Source organism: Argiope bruennichi, chromosome 5 (genome assembly GCF_947563725.1).
Source record: "Argiope bruennichi chromosome 5, qqArgBrue1.1, whole genome shotgun sequence".
NCBI lineage: Eukaryota > Metazoa > Arthropoda > Arachnida > Araneae > Araneidae > Argiope > Argiope bruennichi.
Window position 1 is genome coordinate 34,446,461 of NC_079155.1, and position 24,350 is coordinate 34,470,810.

Below are 24,350 nucleotides of genomic sequence, written 5' to 3' on the forward strand. Positions count from 1 at the left end.
CAAGAGAATAGAATTAGTTCTTTTGTTTTTAATAAGGATAATAGAAATTTAAATCTTAAATCAGTTAACTGTTTTGGGCGAGTATACCGGTCATGGAAAAAGTACAACATTTTGCGTTATGACAAATTTATTCATCAGGAGTAATAAGTAGTGACAATTTGCATTTTGAATTACAATTTTAGTAAAATCTCAACATATTCTTAAATTTCAAGATGTTTAAAATATTTTGAGGCCAAATAGAAATCAAAGGAAAAAAAATCAAAGGTTATTATGCGTTGTACCATGTTTTACTCAATACCATTCTCTAACAGAAAATCAAAATATATTAATTTTTTATGTTCCTTTTCGTTCTTTTGCAAAAAATGTATGTTAGTTTAAGTAAATAAATAAATAAATATGATTATTGAAATAAAAAAAATAAAAGTCAATTCATTTCAACATAATTTCATATTACACATACTCTGTGTTTGACGAGTGTACTCATCGTCACTAAATTTTTGCGCCACAATTTAGACACGCATTTCCTAAAGAGGTCGAAACAGTTAACTAGTTAATAAAATGAAATAAAAAATATTAACCCAAAATATGCTAAAAAAATGTGCCGAAATTGATTTCATTGAAATAAGGGTTCGTGTCCCATCCCCTTTCATACACACAATAATTGCCTATGTTTCCTGGAAATATGTAAGAAAGGATTCTTCGTCGTAAAATATACCGTGAAAATTCAATCCCTAAATCACCTTCGGCCGATCTCAAACCTCAACTTCTTCATAAAAAAAACAAAAACAAATTTTTACTTGTTTTCTCCCATTCCATTTCATCGATCAGTCTTTTTTTTTTTTTTTTCCCCTAGTTCATACACAAAAGAAAAAGATCTTAATTAAATATCCGCCGCTTCGTTCATTATTCGTTCTTTCAGAAGGGGAGGAAAAACATTTCAGCCATCACTGAGGGACAACAGGTATACCAGGGGTCACTGCTGGGGTCAACGGTAGTCCGTCTACAGTGGCGCCATCTGGTTGGCGATCCGCCCTCACATGAAAGGTTGCGTGCACGTTCACGATTGAAAAGGGAGAAAGAAAAAGAATCATGTCTTACAGTTTTTCTTCTCAGATTGTTCCATTAGATACACTATAAGGGGGGGGGCCGTTTACAAAATGAAATGCATTCTAGAATATTGTTATCAGTTTTGAAACTCAAAATGCATAAATCGGGCAAATCTGAGAATGTTTAGTGATACATATATACAGTAAAATTATTATAGAAAAAAGGATGCAAAATACAGACGAGTGCAAATTAATAAGCATTTTTAAAACTGCATACATAACCACATACATAAATATATAAATGAAAAATAAAAGCGATATAATAATAAACCATCATGATAAAAATTCTAACAAATAATTTTTTTTCTTTTATATTCTCTCTTTCATGTTATTTATGATCATTGTGGACTTTCTTTAACGAGAATAAAAATTTCTCTACTCTAAAAATAATAGTTTAAAAAAAAAGTAATATGAATCAGAATAACTTTTGATAAAGTAAATGATACAACTAGTTAATTGCATTATTTAGCGAACGTGAAATGCAAATCACATACACACACACACAAAAAAAAAAAAAAAAAAAAATTAAGACAAAAAAAATCTATATTTTATTAACGTCACTAACTTCTTTAGTTCTAACAAAAAAAAAAAATCTATATTCACTTTCATTAACAAAGTACTTTTTCAGGATTCTAAACCAGCCTTACTCTGTACTAAGTGACGTAAAAGATGAGAAAGAACTCGTATAAAAAAAGGCTCTAAAAATGCGCCACTCTTTGATTCTAAGCCAAGAGAAGCACCCAGATTTGCAATTTAAAACAAAAGAGAGCAAAGAAAAAAAAAAAGTATTTTTTTATTCATCAAGATCTGGCATTTGAGAGATAAAAAAAAATGTCACGATCACATGTAACAGTGTTTCGTACAGATGTACAACAGTTATTTTCACTTCTCGATTAAGACTAGAAATTTAACCGGCATTCATTTCAAAGGAAAATTAAATAATTTATCGCCAAATAAAATTACTTCACGTGACCTGTGTCAAAATCCAATCCAAGAAACACAATTCCAAAAACGTTTGCGATTGCAAAATAAACAACGCAATTAATAATAGCGGAAGGGAATTACCAAACGATTAATTTTAGATCAGATTATTTTACATGGACCATGCGAAACCCAAACAGAAAATCAAATTCACGAAAACATGAAAATATTTTTGCGAAAATACGAAGCAAAAACTTGGATGTAAAAAAGTCTGAGAACTAAGGCTAAGGGCATGATTTATGGTTACAAGTGTCAGTATCGTGTTTCGCTGAGTCAAGAACTCGAATTCGAAAAGAAAAGCCCACCCAAAAGCATGGCCATAACTTATTTTGGAATGAATGGGTCTCCAAGTATACGGTGGCCTCGAATTTGGCTTTGTGTGGTTGTATCTATTGTGATGGATATTACTTGACAAATGTTAAATTGTGAGAAGATATCGAATAGAAGTGAATTTATAAATATTTATTTTTGAAAATTTATAATTACAAAATTGTATATTTTATAAAACTAACTTTAAGAACATAAAACAGGAATAAAATATATATTTGAACATTCTTCAAGTTTCGAGAAAGATATACTATTTAATTCAGAAAGAATATAAATATTTACAAAAATATCTATTTGAAGGCAATAAAAAATTGGAATAATAAGGTCCTAATTTTTTTTAATTATTGAAAAAATTAAGCGAATAAAATTTCTGCTTACAAAAGTATGATAGAAAATATGATATAATGGTTAACGTAGTTTAGATAGTAGCCGGTAGATGGCGTCAGTATATGTTCCATGCCAATTGCTCAGCTCAATAAAAGTCCCTGCGCTTAGGTAATTTACAATTAAGACGTTAAATGACCAAATAAAAAGAACCCAGTGTATAATCTTATAATAAATAAAAGGAATGCAAATTACTTTATCACTTAATATTTCCATAAGGGGCTCTATATTTCGCAAAAAATAGCAAAACAATGGCAGAAAATTATTTTGAGATTAAAATAAAATTGACAGAAGAGCCATATTTTGCAACAGCATCGGATTTAAAGGTGACAAGGCCCTAATAATCTAAAATATCATTAATATATATGACATTTGGTCACTTGGAAGATTTGAAAAGACCCCAAGAAAATGGGAGCATTGAGCTATTGTTCGCTTAAACGTAAATCTCCCACATGGAATCGCGAAACAGAATTTTGATACCATTAAAAATCTAAAAACAAGTATTTTTTTTTTTAATTTAAATACTAGAAGAATCAAAATAAATTGCAATCAAACATTTCAATTAGTTATAACAAATGCATACATTAGTTCTACTTCAAGCCCTCGGTTTTATTTTTCTGCAGTTTTCGTAATGCTTAGAAACCGTTCTATATTTGAGGTTTCAAAAAGATATTGAAAATGAATTACATAAAAGTGAGTTCGAAAAAAAATTAAAAGATTTTATTCAAGGCAGCAGAAATTTATAAGAAATTATCATGTTTTTGTGTGTAGTATATTATTTACGCAAGATCATTGAAATTTAAACTATATGATTGGTACACCTGCTCGATAGTCTTGTTTTGAGGTTCCCAATGAAAACAGAGTCCTAAAGCTATAGCTTATGAACCTTATACGTAAATTCGGCATATTTAACAAAGGAAAAAATCTCCACGATACTTTTTTTCAATTTGAGATCTCTCGTCTTACATAGCAGATGGTAGCTCCGTTTCAATTCATCTCAAACGTTTACTACAAAATAACTCTGACATGTAGGCCTATTAGTATTTTTAACAATACATGTGCAAATGCAGCAGATAGGCGAAAGCACAAATGTGGAGCTCCAGTTAAAAGAAATGAGACCTACTTGAGCGTAAAAATTCATTGTTCACACACTGCAGCAGACTAGCGGGGGGAGTAAAAAAAAAAAAAAAGGTCGAATAAACATCAACAGAAACAAAATAAAATAAAATAAATAGAAACAGAAAAGTCTTCTGGCAAGTCGCAGCCTTTGCTACCTCAGCAAATTACTCCCCCGTCCGCAAACAACTCAACTCCACTCCGCTCGAGAATACACATACAAGAAAGCAAACTCTTTGTTCTTTTCTACCGGTAGCAGAAGCAACAAAATAGATTCCCACAGGTTTTTTTTTTTCATCCCTTCACTTAACCCGAGCCTACTTTTACTCTTTGTTGCTCTTCAAGTTGTTTCTTTTAAAGTGATTCGGCTTTAATTCGAACGTACGCTTACGTGTTAGAATGTGTGTCTAAGAAAGGGATGAACGCTTGATTTAGATCGCAAGCGGTCGTGAAGGTTGATTGAGAACAATAGAGGAATTGTCTTTGTTTTAATTGGCTCTCCCCTATTTTCTTCCTCCACCCCCCCACCCACCGTGCTGCCCCCATCTGCAGACAGACGACAGTTAACTTTCATAAGATACTACCAAGGCTTAGATGAACATTCTAAGAAGTTAGTGTCAGAAAACGCATATGTTTGCGAAAGTTTTATGCTCGCTTTGGTTTTTACAAAATGTATAGTTTTTACGTCTTATTTCAAAATGAATAAAAGCAAAGCATAATTGGATTTAGAGTTTAAGGGGAAAAAATATTAAAGTATCTCCAAAATGTCTTCAATTTCTTAAAAATTACATTCTTATGATTTTTAGTTCAAAAGCAATTTAATTATCATTATATCGAGTTGAATTTAAGAAATAGTGCGATTCGCTCTCCGAATTATCCTAAATTTATTCTACAAGATAGAACTATGTTAACTAAAAAATAAATCTGAAATACTATTTAAAAATACAAAACTACTACGCTTCAAATGTTATTAACAATTTAGCATCGTCTTTCACCTAAATTTTTGCAATATAGACAAAAAAAAAAAAAAAAAATGTTGACTTAAATGTAGCAGAGAAATATGCATAAAACATTGGCATAATTCAATATTACCCCAAAAAATTTAATATTTAACATTTCAGTATCCAAGGCATGAACTATAGATTCATTACTATGAGTTTTAAATGCCAGAAAAATAAAGTGCTTAAATGATATAATAGCAAAAAAGAAATAAATTTTTTTTCTGTATTTTGAATGATAAAATGAATGACATTTTGACATAATTTATATTCCGCATTAAACAAATAACAAAATTAAGCAATTGAAAAAGTGCGTCTTATTTTATATTTTTTCCAATATCATTATAAAGTTTTATTTTTAAAATTTTAAACATATGCCAAATTCACATAACGATAAATCATAAAAATAAGAGGTATTTCAAATCAATAATAGGCAGGAGTTAATACAGGAATTTTACACACTGTGGACTTGGTATTTTAAATTTTATGATAGATAATTTTGTTTACTGAATAACGTCGAAGAATTTTGAGAATCTAAGAAAAATATTCAGTGAAATTGCAGACGATAATTACAATCAAACCAATAAAATAACCCATTATGCTACGAGAGTAACGAAGTTTGACTTATATTTAGTGAATTTGTAAAAGACAATAATTACAAGAGTAACGAAGTTTGGCTCATATTCAGTGAATTTGTAGAAGACAATAATTGCAATTAAGTGAATAAAATAATCCACCATGCTATGAGAATAACAAAATTTGGCTCATTAACTATATACATGCTAAAATTGTTAAAAACTTAGGTTATTAGTGCTCAAAAGACGGTCCGTTCAAATATATTAGGATATCTCAAAAGTTTATTTCTCATCTCGCTATGAATGGTCTTATCTGGCCCTGCTTGTGCAAACATGCAGGTTTATCTATTAGTCGTCTATGTCATCGGTTTCAATCGTACCAGAGCTCTACTACACCCCCCAAAAAATTATTTTGTCTATTTGGTGGAATTGGAAAGACGCAATTTTCTACAAGCACCTTCCTCAAGATGAAACAATAAATTCTACTAAATATTGTCATCAACTGGATCAATTGAAAGCTGCCATGGGAAAAGAATGGCCAGAATTAAGGAACCGGAGAGGCGTTGTTTTCCATCATGACAACGCGAGGCCACATATTAGTCTTAAGAGAGAAGATCTTACAGTTTGATTGGGATGTTTTACCGCATCCTGCATACTCTCCACATCTCGCTCTATCTGATTATTACTTCTTTAAAAAAAATCACTTCACGATAAGCGCTTTAAATCCAACAGCGAAATAAATGCCCAACTCGAGGATTATTTCTTGCCCAAAACACAACAATTTTGGAAAGAAGACATAATGAGGCTTCTTGAGAGATAGAAGAAGGTAATAGAGCAAAAGGGTTTTTATATAACAAAATAAATAATATCTCAATAAATATTTTGTATTCATTTCATATTAGAAATTGGAAAGAAACTTATGGGACACCCTAATATTAAACCCATCATGATTATAATTAAATTTATTACCCTGAGTGCAATTTTTTAGCGCAAGCTTACTACCACCAACCAAATTCATTTCTTTCCCTCTATAAGGCTAGGAGTTAAGAGTATAAGATAGTCCAACCAGTCTAACCTTTTAAAAAGAACAGAAGGTCAAAATAAACATCAAAAATCATACCAGACCACAACTAACATATCTAACCCTTATTCACTTTGTGTGGTAAATCCTGAAAAAGCGGGGGTGTCTTTTATATTATGCTCAAGAATGGACTCTCTCGCCACCACCCGGTGAAAAGAAGGGGACTAACAAAAGGTAGAGGAATGTGCAAGGAAAACCTTACCTTGGTAAACCTGCTTCTGGTAAATAAATCTAGACTCTCCCCCGCGACTGTGTGTTAAAAGAGAAATGCCGAAAGGACTTATATTTTTACCCTTTTCCAAAAAGCGAAGTCCGAAATAGAAGGGGGTCGGAGGTCATGATTTTTAAAGAAGTTTCTTGTTACGCTTGGGGTAGGGAGTAACCGCACGCTCCCTCGAATAGACAGATAGTACCGGCTTTGTAAAGAAAGTAAAACCTGACATGGAATTTCTGAAAGAAAAGTGAATTTGTTTTTCTGGAGACAGACAGGGAAGCAAGAAAAGGGGAGAATGTGCACTTTGGCTGAAGAATTGGTTAGCTGAAAAATTTGTTTTGTAGCTTATAAATCGTTCTCGACAATTGTCAAATTTGAGATTTTTTTTTTTGATTAATTATGCAGTCAAAGCACATCAAATTCGTATCTTGCTGATGCTAGAGCTCAAACAGTTTAATGATAAATTTACCATCGGGTTTAAAATGATGTATTCAGTACTGTTTCAAAATACTGAAGAACATATTATATTATATATTTATATATATATTTAACCCCTTCGTATACAATGACGTGTCTGACAAGAGCATCGAATTACTGAACTTTAGTTTTAAGTCTGCAATTAAATAACAAAATTAAGTATTTTAAAAATACAAAAATCACTTAGAAACACTTCAATATCTCAAATGCTTCTTATTTTATTATAAGAATTAACAATAAATGTCCGAAATAGGATGTGTCATCTAATTATTAAGTTAAACTCGTATGTCATAGGGTTAATTTTGAACAAGGTCTCTTAAATTAAAAATAACTATTTCGGAAAATAAAAGTGGGATTTGAACGCCTAAAATTGTTAAACGCAAAGGTTCCTTTTAAATAAGAAGAAAAAATATATGAAATGAAAATAACCTAACTAAAATTGAAATACGCCTCGAAATTAACATCAGAAAATTTGTAAATATTTTATCGTCAACATAATATAGTAAAATTTCCCCCCCCCCCCCAAAAAAAAAAAAAAAGATACAATTTAAGAATTATTTGTTATCCGTAATATAGCTTCTAAAATGAAATTAAATAATAAAATATTGGTAACATACCTATTCGAACGCTCTTTTCTGTTCTTTCTTTCCCGGACGTAGGTCCCAGTCCGGCTTCTAACGGACTGCGACGCAAGGCACTAAATTTGTGAACAGGCGAACCTGATAATGGATGCACTGCTCCTTCTTCCATTGGTATCAAGGGAGGAGGGCTTCCCTTCAGTCGAGGGGGTGACGAAGAAGTCGGCAGCATTGAAGCGGACACGTCTTCGTAACCCGAACTGCTATCGGGTAGCTCATACCGCGCGTGCGTCCGCATGTGACGCGTGATCATGTCCCTTCGGCAGGCGGCGTACGGACACTGAGGGCACTTGTAGGGTTTCTCTCCTGTATGTGTTCTCTGGTGAGTACTTAAATGGTCCGATCGACTGAACACTTGCCCGCAAACACGACACGTGTAAGGCTTGATGCCAGTGTGCAGTCGCATGTGACGCGTTAGCATGTCCGATCGAGCGAAAGACCGTTTGCACACATCACACATATAACTCTTGGACGATCCAGTGGTCGTCGTGTCGGCTTGTTGCCGACTTCTGTGCCTACTAGCCATGTGCTTGGCCAGTCGATCATGAAGGGAAAACATCTGTCCACATATGGGGCACACATAAGCAACATCTGAACCAGGAGCTACAACTTCCACAACAGGACTTACGTTACGTGGTGTGGTCGTGCCACTTTCCACTTTGGGTAGAATAGTTGGTGTTGTCCGTGCATCAAAAGGACTACCCCCAGATGATCCCCTCGGACTACCTTGAGATTCGCTAGAGAAGTCCCGGGTCAAAGGAGAGAGTGGAAAGCAAGTAGTTGAAGATGAAGAAGTAGAATCCGAACTGGCTGGAGTATTTGATTTCACTGACAGGTCCAATGGTGAATCTTGAGGTGTTGAACTCTGGTCCGATTCCAAACTGCCTCCTTTCTGGGGTATGTGCAACGGTGTGGGTTTGCCATTCCGCACCGGCACATTGTAAGTGTCCATCGGAGAAGCGTCCTTCGGAGCAGGTGGCGGCATTGCTGGATGCACACCTAGGTGAGGATGGCTGGAAATATCACCAACGCCAGATTCTGCAAGCCATTGCTGCAAATCTGAATCAGAGTGACTCCTCCTGCGGTACAGCAAGTCCGGCAGTATTTTAGAATGTAGCAGTGCACCGAAGGGTGGTGTGATCGGAGACACTGGGGTCAAAGGTCCACCAGATGACATCACTTTGTGAAGGAAAGCTCTCTGGTTATCAGCGACTAGGTCTTCCCAAACGATCGGAAATGGGGGAGGAGGTTGTCCAGCAAGATTCCTACAGTGGTGACAGTCACAGATGGGGAAGCTGGGTAGGGTTGAGCCTAGGTGATGTGAGAGGGCAGTGTTTCCCGCTGAGGACCCGTTGCCCATGACAACGGGAGTGTGATGCGGGAGTAAGAGAGGATGCGGAGGATGCGATGGGAACAGAAATTGCAGAGGAGCAGTGCGACTTGCCAGCCTGTTGCCCTGGGGCGAACTGAAGGCATCGTCTTCTTCGTCGACGCTTTCCTCTTTTGGGGGTGTTTCAGTACCCCCTACTGAAGGGGCAAAGATACCTGATGGGGACCTGCCGCCCTTTGTGTGCGATTTGAACGGAACTTTCTTTTGGGGGGAACATTCGCCGAAGGTCGTTGTGCCCCCACCTCCCTCTGGGGGTGACAGCAAAGGGGAGGATTCCCCACACGGAGGGGGCAGAGAAGTGGGTCCCCGTCTTTCTTCAGATGAATCAAGCAAATCCAATTTCACCTGTACGCAATGGCTCATCTCCGAATCAATCGAAAGTTGCTGAAAATACAAAACATTGTCTAAGAAACATAAAATATTCTGAAATTTCAAATTAACAATGATATTAAGAAATATTGAAAAGTTATCAAGTCAAAGTAAATAAACAAAAAGGAAAAGGTAAAAAATATTATACTATTTATTTATATATGTATATATTAAATAGTAAAATTTCTGATCAATAAAAGTAATCTCCTATTAGAAAATCTAAGAGAGTGGTACCTTTTGAGGTGGAGGTCTCATCTTGGATCGAGGCGCCACCACATCGTGATCAAAAGTTTTATCTTGATTTGGAGAGAAGACGTTTTCACTGGGACTGCTGCTCGAGTGCCCGTCCTCTGATGAAGTAGAATCGACACTTCGGCGTTCCACCTATAAGAAATGTGCAAAAATATTTTTTTTTTCACACCTCAGTTTGCTAAAAGTATACATACAGCGAAATTCAAAGCAGCACTTTTGAAATATATGCTCAAAATTTTATGGATGACCCCAAAATGAAATTTAAATTGACTCAATATCTTAAATCTTGCAGCGTAATCTGGAAGAGAACCAGTTTTCATTATTTATTTCATTATCTCCACGAAAAGATTAAAAGACAAGATATCATTTCACATTGGAAATTCCAAAATAGAATTGTGCTTTCTTATGTTTTCAAGTCAAAAGAAGAAAACACACTGGTCGTCCACTTTCATTCTATTTTTGGATACCCTTGGCGAAGTTCATTCGTTTTTCTCTCATTAATTTAGAAACCTAGCCAGCACGTAAGAGGCGATATATAACGCTAGAAGAGAAGATCTAAACAGAAATTAATGAGAATTTTCACAGGAATAGCTTAATAAAGCGAATGAATGTAATCCAAGGATACTGCGATACGATATATACAAGAATCCATACATAAAACGCTAAAAACCATTACAGTTTGTAATGGTTGATTTATTGTATTTATGGCGGGAGAGGCAGCTTTACTTACCCTGCCTCAGATTAGCAATTGATAGATAATAATTTGTGGAGTCTTGTGATGAAAAGATTAAACTTCTGAAGATTGCTGCATCTTTGCACTTAATTCAAAAATGCTGAAATTGGTAATGGATTCTACCCTTGTCCAGAAAGAATTATACAGAATTCCAATTATTCGAATTAAATGAGAGCTGAGCTGATTCATTACTTTTAGAAATTTAGATGCCTGGACTAAGTTCAGAAATAGAATACTTTACTTTAGAGAACTTTAATTCATAAAATTACATTTAACGTACACAACTTACAGAAAACCGTAAGACTTACATAAAAAAAAGGAAACAAAAATTATGTATAAAAATTGCATCCTATTTCAGCTGATTAAAGCAGATATTTTACCTGATTATAAATATAATCCCTATTTTAGTATGCATCCTCTTTTCATTGATTGAAATTAGTGCCCTATCTTAATTGATTAAAAGTAAGCCCACATTTTAATTGATAATAATAACCTTCATCGATTGAGAAAGTATACATTTAAAGGCATTGATTATGTCCCCAATTATTATCATAAATTTTGCATTTTTCGTTTTTCTTTTTTCTCCCAAAATTAATCCAGATCGTTCAAGATACGTATAACTGAGCTCTTGATTATTTTACTATTTATATGAAATCCCCGTTACAAATAAAATACAAGCTCACCTGTGTGGTTAGTTTATCTACTACGGCACTCAACCTTTTGCGTTTCCGAGATTTTTCGAAATAATCCGTCACTGGACCTTGATTGGTTGAAGCGATGGATGGCGACGGTGCTGACTTGCTCCCTGGAATTAAAAATACCACAGAATTACAACTTATTCACTGAAACGTCGACACTATTGCGATGAATATAACTGTAGTAATGAGCGTTGAACATACCGTCATCGTCTTCAGTACTAGTTGTCATGATGAGACCCTGGTCTGAGTCCAGGCTCAGACTCTCAGCCATGATGACGTCAACATCTTTCTATTTTTAAGTTTGCTTTTTTCACGTTCAACTCAACAAAACTGCTTCATTTACGGCTTGAATATAGTCTCTAAGATTTCGGATATCTGTAAAAGAAATAATATATTTAAAAAAAATCATTCTCAGATTGTGTCAGATTGTCATAAAGAATTATAAAAAGAATATCTATTAAATTTTTTTATATATATCAACTTTCCCCCTCATTTTTAGGAATAAAAGAAAATATATATACCGTTTTTGTTTGTTTATTTATAATTATATATAGCTCTTTAATATTGATACTACTACTACTACAGTATTATGCTGATTTTACTATTACTCCTCTAGATAATAATATTTTTACAACTATTTTACAGTATGAAAATATTACAATTATCTATAGTACATTTGGAAACAAATCAATTAGAAAAAAAATAAGAGAATATATTATTAAAATGTTTGTTGTTTATAATCAATCAGAATTTATATCGTCCGGAATAAATTATATCAGCACGTAAACAAGCAGCGATGATGCAACAGGTGGGTAAAAGTTTATGAGGAAGGATCATTGGAAGGTGAAAGCAAGAATACGTTCCTCAGGTTTAAAGGACATATTCTAGTTTTCTAATTGTTTTTTTTTTTCTGCAGTGAATTTAGGAATATAAAAGTAAACATGATGAATAGAACCTCTCAAATATTTAATGAAGTTATAAAATTAATTGAAGATAATTCCGTCATTTCAGTTAGTGCAAGACGTTTCAAATATTTTTGAAAAATAAACACAAATTATTTGAAAAAAAACCAACAAATTTAGGAAATACTAACATTAATTTTATGAAGAACTGGTACCACTCTTAATTCCATTGCCTCTTTCTAAAATCGATTTTAATGCTGTTCTTAATATAAATTCAACAAATGTTACCTTTTCCTGTCCGATTACAATATAAACTAAATAAATAATATATTCATTTTTTTTCCTTCCTTTTTCAAAGAGTTTTTGTTCCATAGTTAATAAAAATTTCATAGCAAATTTTAGAAGGGGAAAAAAAATGCTGTGTTGCAATAACTAAAAAAATAATATAAATAAATAAATAAAAATGATTTTTGTGTGATGCGTTGTCATTTCTTTCTTTTTCCTAATACTTGAAATAAAGAGGAATGAGTCATTTGAAGTCCTATTCGTGATATTTTAAACGATATCAGCACGCACTTGAAAAACATAACTACACTTCTATTTGAAATAGGACCCCCCCCCCTTCAACGGGGAACAAAATAGTTCTTTCGTCGGTTTCCCTTCCCCTTCAAAGGAACAAAATGATTCTATCGTCGATAACTCCCCACTCCACCCCTCATCTTCCTCCATTTCTGAGAAACTTTCATTTTTAAGTTTCGAACGTTTCGACATTCAGCACCAATACAAAATTCGGATATTCATGCCGTGTTTTATTGGGAAAATATTCTGAATAGTAGTCAACTCATTCTTTCTAAACCATCAGAAACTTCCATTGTCCAGGATAGTAAAAACAATCATTCCATTACAGGCCGCCCCGATTCCTATCGAGCCCGAAGTTCACAGCAAGGATTCCACCGTTACCTTTTGGCGACTGGGGAAAATGTTTGCCAGACAGCGATGCTCACGAAGAATCCGTGGAGCGTGCAGAGGGTTAAATGTGTGTGCCTCGACCTGCGGCCGATGTTTCATGGCTCATCACCCTCCATTTCATGTGTTGTGGATCGTGGAGAGGCGCCTGGGATTGATACACAATGAAACTGGCCGTCGGGAGACGCCGTCAGGGCGATGGAAAAGAGTTGTTGTAAGGGGTGGAAAACTAAAAGGATTCAATTCCTACGTCGCAGGTGGTATGGGGGTGGTTTGAAATATTAGTAATTTAGGAAAAAAAAAAAAATAATACCCTTGAAATTAAAAGAGTAAAAAAAAAAGTAATCCAGACATTTCTCTAGAAAAATCCAATAAAAAAATTTGGTCTCAAAAATTTTTCTTGAATGTTTAAAAAAGTTTTCACAAAACCAATAGTGTTAATTTAAAAATTACAAGTGTTATTGTAATTTTAATTGCTAGAGTTAGAAATGAATGAAATTTTTAAATCAATTAAAATGCTATGCAAAATATTTAAAATTTTTTCGTACGTTTAGAAATATGCAAAGAGAATGGAAAGAGGGGGGGGGGGTGGACTCCAAGGATTCAATTCCTCCGTCGCAGGTGGGATGGGTGTTATAAAATAGTACTTTTAGAAAACATAATACCCGTGGAAAGTTTTTAAAAGTAATCTAGACATTTCACTGAAAAAATTCAATAAAAAATTTGGTCTCGTAAAAAAAAAAAATTTTTTTTTTTTGGATGTTTGATAAAGTTTTTGGGAAAAAAAATGGCATTAATTCCAAAATTTTAATTGCAAAAGTTAGAAATGAATGAAATTTTAAATAAAATAAAATGCTGTTCAGAATATTAAAATCCTTCGGTACGTTTAGAAACCTAAAAGCAGAATGCAGAATTTATAGAATAAAGTACGACTTGGGATCCATAAGTATTCGAAAAGCATTACAAAGGCAATAAAAAAAACTTTAAAATGTTCTTAATTATAATTAGGGGTTGCCGAGATAAACAACTCTGAATATTATACCAATAAATTTAAAACAATTTAGAGATTTCTTGATTTGCTTGATATTTTGCATTGAAAATCTGTATATATGGTTAGAAGTAGTTTGATGTCTAATAAGACGTTGAAGCTGGTAAGAAGCTTTTACATTTAAAAAAAAAATGACAGGACTTATCTTTTTATTTTTTAAATATAATAAAAACAAGATAAACTAGCATCTAATTAAATACATAAGAAAAAAAGAAAAAAAAAAGAATTCATAGATGAAGAAACGGACTGAAACTGCAGTAATGTAATAAGATATAAGCTGTTTTGGAGAATAATAACCGACTGTTACTATTCTCCAGTTACAGAAAATAACAGATGATAAATGTCAGCTGATAAAAAGCACAAAAGGAAGGTTTACTTCTTCACACTAATCCAAAAAGTCTAAAGATAACTGCATTAAAAAGTTAATATTTATATTAACTCTTTATTTACCACATTATTTTATCATCAAATTTTTAGTTTCATTTTTGCATCATTAGATAAGATTTTATTCAGAAGAAGCCTAGTAAAAAGGGAAAAACATTTTTAAATTAATCAAAAAAACTTAATTTAATTAATAATTAAAACTTTTTATTTTCTGTCTTTAGCTGATATATACTGCTTGTTTTCGCAGTTACGCTCTTTATGTGCTTTTCAATATCGTTAGAAAAAATAATCATATTGCGAAGCATGATTCAAGCCCTATTTTTAAGGATTAAAAAGATGACAAGATCAAATATTGTCGTATAAAGGATTAAAAAGGTCACAAAAGAAGTAGGCGGAAAATAATGGAATTTCCAAATAAAGAGCAAAGATCACTAAGACACGCTTTGATTGCCTTATCAATTTTAAGATTAAAGCTGCGTAAAACTTGCACTGACAAGGCATCTATCAAATACAGATACTTTATTAACGAAGTAGCTCATAATACTCATTAAATATTTACTGAATGAATTTAATTTCGGAAAGGAACTATGCCGCCATCGATTTAAATCGACTTGATATGTTTTAAAACTATAAAACTACATTAGAATTTGTGACAATCATTTTGTAGTGTAGAAGTTTAGGAATGATGGTTTTCTTTATCCTACATCAGCCTGGAGCGATCACGTGAAATGTCTTTCAAATGTTACAACATCTCCGTCATGTGGCCAGTTGCCTATACTTAATTCATCGGACAATTCCAACGACAATTATCTGAGAAGGTCCTTGCCAAATGTGTTGGCACAGGTGCCAAAAAGATCCCCCCATTTTCTTTCTTTCCCAATTGCTTTTTTGTCTCTTACCCTCCACACAAGAAAGTGTCTTTCTTTTTAAAGTTTGTGCCCTTTCTTTTTTTTTTCTTCCTGCTGATTGTTTTTGGTGCGGATGATTGTCGAGATGCGCATTCTAAAAACAGTTTGCGTGGAGGGGGAGGGAGAGGGTGAACGGGCATTTCATCCATTGTGTCTCGTAGAATTTATTGTGTCGCCCAAAATGTACCACCCTCGCAAGATGTCGTTGTAAAAATAAACCTTACTCGACAACAAAAAGAAAAAAAAAATACACTCAGCAAAGATACTTTCGTTCAGCTCTTTTCTGTATCCCTCATCCCATTCTTTGCATTTCGCGCGTAAATAATCACCTCCTCAACTGGTCTGAATCTTTGGAGGGGTCTTGTATCCGAATTAGAGTTCTTGAGACACAAAGGGAACATAAAATGTAATTAACTTTCTTTTACTTAGGTCGTTTGTAATTTATAAGTGAGGTGAAACCCTATAAAAATGGTGCTTACTCTACTCGATTTTGAAGTCCACTTGGACAACTTTTTTTATATGAAGCGTTTTTTGTACACAATGGCTCTCTCCATACAGTTAATAATGTGCGTTAGAAGTGTTATTTGGACACATTTTTAGCAACGGAACAAAAGCTTATATTTAGACTGAAAGAAATGAGCCATTTTTTTTTTTTTTTTTTTTGATGAGCCATACAAGACTGTTTCACTCTCTTCTGTATGAGTATATAAAAGAGAAAGTATCGTAATTCCTGAAAAATTCGAACTAAAGAATATGACGAATCTCCACATTTCAGGTCTCCCAGAATCCGAAAAATTCATTTTAGGAATTACGCCTGCTTATGAATTCTATAACTCAAAATCGTTTCGAGCTAAATGGATGAAATTCGATTTTTTTTTGTATAAAAACTTTCATTAAAATTTGAATTAAATACATTCTAACGAAGCCTGTCTGTCCCGCTGTCTGTATACGAGTAAACATGTTAGTTACAAAACGAAGAGTGCCAAATAAGCTGTCACACAATCTTAACATCCGAAATATAGATAAGTATCAAATTTGGAACAAAATCCCATCAAAGTATTGACCGTCAGTCGACAAGCATATAAACGAGACAGCACATAAAGGCAACGAATTGAATATATGAAATTCGGTAGGAGACTTGGAACTATAATTATGGCCACAATATCAAATTTTTGCTAAAATCGGTCGAGAAAACAGACTTTCAAAATCTGCAATCGGTTTCCTGGTATTTGTGCATTAATCGTATGACAGCGCTTAATCGCCTAAGATCGCACGCTAATAGGCTCTTTCGTAACTATTGTTCATCAATGCTATGTAATTAATGATGCATAAATACATTTATTCGAAAGTACACAATAAGATTCAAACAGACCACTCCACGGATTTTTTTTAGCAATATATTTAATATTAGTTTTTTTTTTTTTTTTTTTTTTTTTTGACAAAAGTTGTTTAAAAAATGATGCACATCTTGGAAAGCAAGAAGAAACTTTGGCATTGAAGAGATCTGGATTCATTTGATTTATGGAGTAAAAGTCATTTCAGCTATGCTACACTTGATACGACGTTAAAAGGTGCAAAGTCAAAATAATATTTAAAAAAAAAATAAGCATATAAAATTTAAACCCATATTCAAGAATAAATTTGGATGGAGATAAGAATTCGTCCAAGGGAATAAAAATTAAGTAACACGAATCTAACATGGAAAAATTTAAAAGGATTTATGCATGAAAAACTTTAAAAGATTTTACATGTAATGAATATAAAACATTGTATTTAGATGTAATAAAATTTTATATTCTTAAAGAAATTAAACTGATTATCTCGAGGAATCTTGAAGAGCAGATTAACTAAATGAGAATAAACGCCATAAAAAAATATTTAACTTTCTGAAGTAAAGCATAGAAACTCAGGAATGAAAAAACAGAGATAGAACATTTGCATACAGAGGTGCAGGCTCTCACACTAGCAGATGCTGTGCAGCAAAGCGAGCATATCCACCACCCCCCCTAGTTAAAATTACATCGAAATTTCAGACTACAAGCATATGTTAAACTTTTTTTTTTATGAAGTTTATTATGAATCTTAGTATCCATCCAAGTCATTTTGCTATTGAGAATAAAATGTAAGTATAAATTACATGTTTTCACAATCGATTGAAACAAAGATTTTGACAAAAAGCTTCACTTGTAGCCACAAAAACCTAATTTGATATATTTAAGTCATTACGTTTTTGAATTATCGTGTTAACATGTTTCTGAAAATACAGATAGACAGTCACCCCGCTGTTGGTTTTGTCTCAAACTTTGACACGTGTCTATACTACAGATGTTAAATCTGTGCACCGAATCATATCTATTTAGTTCTCTTTGTTTTGTAATTATCTAGTTAATTTGTATTCGAATAGCCAGACACACTCGAAATTTGAGAAAAATCTGTTAATTTGATGTAAAGACTGCATATCGAATTTCAACCGGTTGGATAGCTCAAAGCGGTTTGAGTTATCATTGTCAGAGACAGACAGATCGACTGACGGACATTTTCCAAAAATGTGTTTTTCGAACTGAAGGAGGTCTGAAACGTGGAGATTCATCAAAATTTGGAGTTCAAACTTTTTGACGATTATTATACGTTATACTACGTATACGAAAAAAGTAAAAATAGATTTATTGTGACATAAAGCAAGAATTTAAAAACATTTTTAATATATCTGCAACAAAATTAATCAACAAATCAATTTTAATCATTTATAAATTATTAATTAAAAAATTTCCTACACCTTACAATATATTAAAATTGCTGTAGAATACATGCTTTATAAGAGAAGCGATTTATCCTCTTAATTCTCCTATATTATTTTAAAAGCTTAATGGCCGGCCAATCACGATTCTTCGATTTTACGCAGTTATACTCTTCGCAACAGGAAGCGATTTCTGACCTTTATCTTTTAAGTCACTAATCGTCGCCGTGTGTATGTGTAACCACCCCCTATCATTACAAGATCGCTTGCGAAGGGGAATCTATTTTGGGAATAAACTTAATATTCTTTTGTTTGGTGGCTCCGAGATTAACAAGAAGTTACAACTTCCGTTGTCTGACGCAACGCATCATTAGAACATCTGCCTTTTAGGGTGCTCCAGTTCTTTTTCCGCAAGTGTTCTTGGTGGGAATATCAAAAGTATCGCATTAGGCGTTCGTTTAAACGAAACTGATTTCATAAGAGCTCAAAATCTGTGATTGCGTAAGCGAAAATTAAGAGAAGATTTGATGAATATTATACAATAAAAGAGGTTAAGATTTCAATTCATGCTGATTTTATATTTCGTAGAACAAGTAAGATAAGGAATGGTAGGTCATAGATAATTCTGAACTGATTTAAAAAGAAATAATTTATTGCCTCTACAGATGCACTGATGAAAAATGTGTCCAACTTATTTTCGTTCATTTCTCTATGCGTATTATTATTATTATTGCGTTCCTCTAAAAAGAAATAATCCCGTTCATATGATGGCATCCAATTTAACCCTTTCTAGGGCCGTGACAAATATGCTGCCTACCAAATTCCTCAATCCTTATATGAAGTTATGTATCGAATAGCTTGTATGTTGGCATAAGTTCTGACAAATTGTTCAATAAGACAGAAGCGTAGATGTTTCGGGTCCTTATCTCAACAAAATGATGCGCCTTGATTTGCTACTTAGTTATTAATTAACCAAATTAATTAAACAATTTTATCCAATAAGCTAAATGAATCCCTTTACTTAAGTCAATCTCAATCCTAAAGATATTTTAACATACCATAACTAGAAAAAAAAAATGGAATTTTAAAAGGTCAAGAAAGTATAGACAAGAATCCCAAAATAATAATTATTATAATTTAAGTCTTTATTATTCTAGTTTTAATCACTTAAAACGATTGTTCTATCTATACATTTACAGCGATATTATATTATATATATATATATACAATAAATTCAATGACGTTATACAATTCAGAAACAAATCATCTCTTCACAGATGACTACATTCTATAAATGTGAAATTATACAGGATTTTGCTAAACAAATAAGAAGACTATTTGTAGTAAGGTTAAGTGCAGAAATACCCCTATACGAGATGGATGTACCATAGAATCGAATCCTCAACTCTCGTCTTAAAGCTGAAGTTTAACAAAGAAATCACTATACCTTCGGCAATCGAAGAATAGCAAAAAATTAAACATACTAAAAAATATTGCGATATTTTTTATCTACGAATAAAGTTATCAGCTTTTAAACTTCTAAAGAATGACAAATATCAAATTATTTTTAGGAAAAAAGCCTTTCATTATGAAGAGGGAATTATTATATACAATATTTATGGGAAAAAATGAAATAAAAATTCCGACACCCACTCCCGTTTTCTCTCCTTAAATTGAATAACTCGTTTTAGACATTCAATCTCCATACAAATTTATCCTTCGTCGGTTCAAATCTACTCGAAATTATTTTAGTTAACATAAACACGGGCGAAGAGTTTTATGCATATATGTTTAATATTATTTCTAAATCAGGAGTAGAAATTTCTAGTAGAACTTTTTTTTGTAATTAGATCAAGCATTTTCATCTTAATAAAAAAAAATTTGAAAATATATTAGAAAGTCATGAACAGGAATTGAGTAAAGTTCTATCAGCACCGATGCCAAGGCAAAACGAGGACGCTGGCAATGTATTCTAATTTTTTACGTACTGGAAACGGAACTTTCCCCCCAAAAAAGTGAATTCGCATTTTGGAATTGGTTCGTTCGAATTGGCACTTTATTCAGACTTGAGACTTTCATCTGATATGTCACATGAAGTTAGACATTTACTTTGCAATAATTAGACCATGAGACAAGTGGGAGAAACGGAAGGGTTAGAATTTAAAATAAAAATTATTTTTATATTTGAATCAAAGAGAGAAAAAGGATTAATTTAAAATTCTAATTTATCATACATATTTGTTACCAACAATGCATGAAAATCATGCACTATATAGAATGATTAAATAACTATAAACAACTATTGGATATTCTAGGAAAACTATCTGGATATTGTTTCCAAAGGGATTTTTTAGAATAAAAGAACACTATTTATGAGATATGATTTTTTTTAAACACATGTATTCTATAGAAATACTAATATAAAAAAAATAAGAAAAGAATGCTTTTGAAATATTTTTATTCCAAATATGCAAATAAAAAGGAAAATTACAAACAACAAAAAAGAATCGTCGATGTATTTCATACTTTGTCATTTTGACATTTTAGAAAATGTCTTGGAAATTTATGAAATATTAATCACTTCTTAACTTTATCTAAAAAATCACACGGATTCTATAGAAATCAGATTTCAAATTTTCATGGTAACATTTATAGACTTTTGAATCAGAAGTGCGTTTGATTTTAATAATCGTTGTTAGATTTGCTGAAATTTTCTGAAAGGCATATCACGAGAATCATCTCAATTCTGCAATGCCAATCTGTGTCTCTGTGGTAGGCAAAAATGCGATGCTCTCCGAATACACAAGAATCAACAACTAACAGGTGGCCCGTATTACTCAGGATTATCACAACCTTTAAATAATGATTTGTTACTCTATGTGCATTGAATATTATTGGAAACGTAAGCTTAAGTAATTCGTCGCCAGAAGGGTCAATTGAAAATGCCACCAGAAGAGAAGTCATAAAGCACGCAATCCAACAGGTTCGTAACAGTCATGGCAACGCACCGAGATACTAGACAGTTTATAACATGAACCGTGATCGTACAACAGCGGGAAATCGACACGCTGTCAAAGGAAAAACTGAGATGATTGGTTTTATTACGGAAGAGATGAACAGTTCAGCCTTTCTCAAAGGAAAGACGAATAACTCCTTTTCCTCACTTCATTAAAAGCGTATTACCAATTCATTTCGATTCCTTTTCTCAATTCATATTCTTAGTATTTTACCTATAGGTAAATCTAATTTTTATGGGATTTGACATAGGACGAGGATTTTATAGAATTTATACAGGAGTTTCCTTAGATTTCGAGAGCAATCTGATTTAACACGCAAATGCATGCGGTAAAAAATACTTTAAAAGTATCAGAAATAATTAATACGCATTTTTTTTTTTTTAATTCTAGCTAACTCAACTTGAAATTAAAGTTGAGAAATTATAAAAGAAAGGCAATTTGCTTCCTCTAGAAATCACTATTCAAGATGTATCCTGAAGGGAAGAAATGCTTTCTAAGTTAAATTCCAAAAGACGCTCACATACGCAAGGGAATACAAATTTTATTAAAAATTATTTCCCACTCAAACTAAGAAGTTGAACTGCTTTAACTTGCATACACAATTATTACGGATACGTTCGTTGATAACAAATTCATATACCTGAAAAGTGAAAAATAGGTGCATCACAGGATGAAATAGAAAATTTTACCCAATTACACAAGTTTTCAAAATTTCAGATTTGCTTAAAAGTAATCTAACAGGTTTGCTGTCCACGAATAGTAAATAATTTATGCCTACAAAACTTCTGAATATATTGGCATAGTAATCCTTGAAAAAATTATTTTTTTGTTAACATATCAAAAATAATGTATTTGAGCTTGAAGCAGTGTATCTCACGCGGTTTCTTAGATCCAATTAATTAAGCACGATTTAAAACACGCACGTGTCTGTTCTGTTATTTAATCGAATTGACAATTTATTAGCAATAATATAATACGAAATTGTTCATACCACAAATTTTCGTTCAACATATAATTTTTTCATTAAAAAAAATTAGTTTAATTACAAGAATGAACACCAATGATTTCGGATATTAATGGATGATATGCTATTTTGTGAACAAAATGCTTTCACGGATGAATCCGAGCTTGAATCTAGTGATTCATCAAATAATTTTATAGATATCGGAAAAATTCGTTAATAAAGAAGAAAGAAAAAGCATATCATAAATACAAGGCCAAGTATCTTACTCTGCTCAATAGACCATGCTTTGTCAATTGTATGCGTGTATTTATATAACCAGTATGGATCAACGCTGAGCTTCGAATAAAAAAAAGATTTCACGTGATCAAATCAGCAAAAATTAAGATTTCACGTGAAACATATGCTTTATACGGTCTGAACAAATATATTATTTGTGAGTCTCACTTGCTTCATGCTTTAAAAAAAGCCAATGAAACGATAACAAATAGCCAATCACAGAAGACATAGCAATCAGTTACACCAAACAGCCAATCAGAAGCGAGAACACATATATGCTGAAAAATTACAACTCAACTCAACATAACATTGTTTCTAAATTCAAATTCTAAAGAATTCTAAATTCAAATTCTTTATGTTTTTTGTGAGCTTTAATTTTGCTTAAAAATGGCTAATGATATGAATAATCGATGCGTTTATCATAAACACTACAAGATGCAGCTGAAAATTCTGAAACTGGCCGTATTTATCGGCAAAATAGCCTAGATGTAATTAACACACGGCAAAGAAATGCTCAAAAAGATAATTGAGTAGCAAATAATAGGGGGTTGGTGAGCAGGGGGCTTAGTCAATTAGTATATTATATATATGCAACGTTTGTAAACAGATAAAATACTTTTAAAATGAAGCGAATAACTTATATGCAACGTTATAACAGAACGAGTGAAACACATTAAACCGCAGAAATAACACTATATGCAGCTAGAGGGTTCTACTAATACGAATTGCTACACATAATTTAATTGCCAATTGATAAAATATTAGGATTTTCAACAATTAGTACCTCCTGATAAGGAAAATTATTAGTAAGTCACTGATTCTTATAAAGATCCTGCCTGATAAAAATTTCAAAATACAATACAGGATAAGAATACTAAATCACAAATTTATGAAAACGCGAATCAGCTACAAAAAAATTTCAGCCATAAACTAGATCTGAACTCGCCATGACAGGCTGAACCCGTAATCAGGATATTTGCAAACACTCGCCAGCCTGACTGAAATATTTAAGAATCTCTCTTGAATCAAGAACGTCCAAATTTCGACACCCACTAGACATCCGAATGCACGATCTGAGAAACCGAGAAGAAAAATATATAACTGGCTGGATGATAATAAAAAACTCAGATAGAGATTCTTTCTTTGAAAATATTATGGAGCAGACATTCTTTTAAAGCTTCATGTCCTTAAATATAGATCTCTCTCTCGGTTCTCTTCTTTTTTTTCACCCTCTTTCATCGAGGCGCTGTGGTGAGTTAGATAAGGCCTTTCGTCCACCATTCCGATAAATATACTACGACCACAAATTTCCGAAGAGAGAACGTGAAAAGGTTACTCGAGTGGAGTTGCACCTGGCCTTGACAGTGACGTCACGAGTTTATCAATGTTCGTTTTCGCTTCCTAAGAGGGTCCAAATAGGTTAAAATTACGTTCGGTAGCCCAAGCACTCGAAATTCTTGGTCCACCACGCGTTTTCCAGATCCAGCCGATATAATATCATGAAATAATAATAATAATAAAAAAACTTAATTAAACAATGCGCTTTAAGCTCTATTTTTAACCCGTTAACCACAGGTAAAAGTCTATACAAATGCATGATATTATTGGTGAATTATTAAAGATTGTTGTTCATAATAATAAATAAATAAACATGAAACCTCTAGAGAGAAGCGCCAGAATGCAAAGCAGATATGCTAAATCGTTTATTGACGACAGACAGAATTAAAAATTCCACTCAAACAAAATTACTAATGTTTAAATAATTTGTCAACTTAGTCTTAAAATTATATTTAAACTAAGCCTTGCAGG

At 32.8% G+C, this 24,350-nt stretch overlaps 1 protein-coding gene across 3 annotated transcripts in view; it reads right to left on the bottom strand.

The window, feature by feature from the left end:
• LOC129968941 (uncharacterized) overlaps positions 1 to 24,350 on the bottom strand; it is a 150,354-nt gene that overhangs the window by 6,512 nt on the left and 119,492 nt on the right. For all 3 annotated transcript variants that reach the window (XM_056083304.1, XM_056083305.1, XM_056083303.1), the window contains 4 exons: positions 11,541 to 11,714; positions 11,325 to 11,446; positions 9,891 to 10,040; positions 7,877 to 9,671 (listed from right to left, as the gene is read on the bottom strand). In XM_056083304.1, coding sequence (XP_055939279.1) covers positions 7,877 to 9,671; positions 9,891 to 10,040; positions 11,325 to 11,446; positions 11,541 to 11,610 — 2,137 coding nt within the window. In that variant the 5' untranslated portion in view covers positions 11,611 to 11,714. The remainder of the gene's footprint in view (positions 1 to 7,876; positions 9,672 to 9,890; positions 10,041 to 11,324; positions 11,447 to 11,540; positions 11,715 to 24,350) is intronic.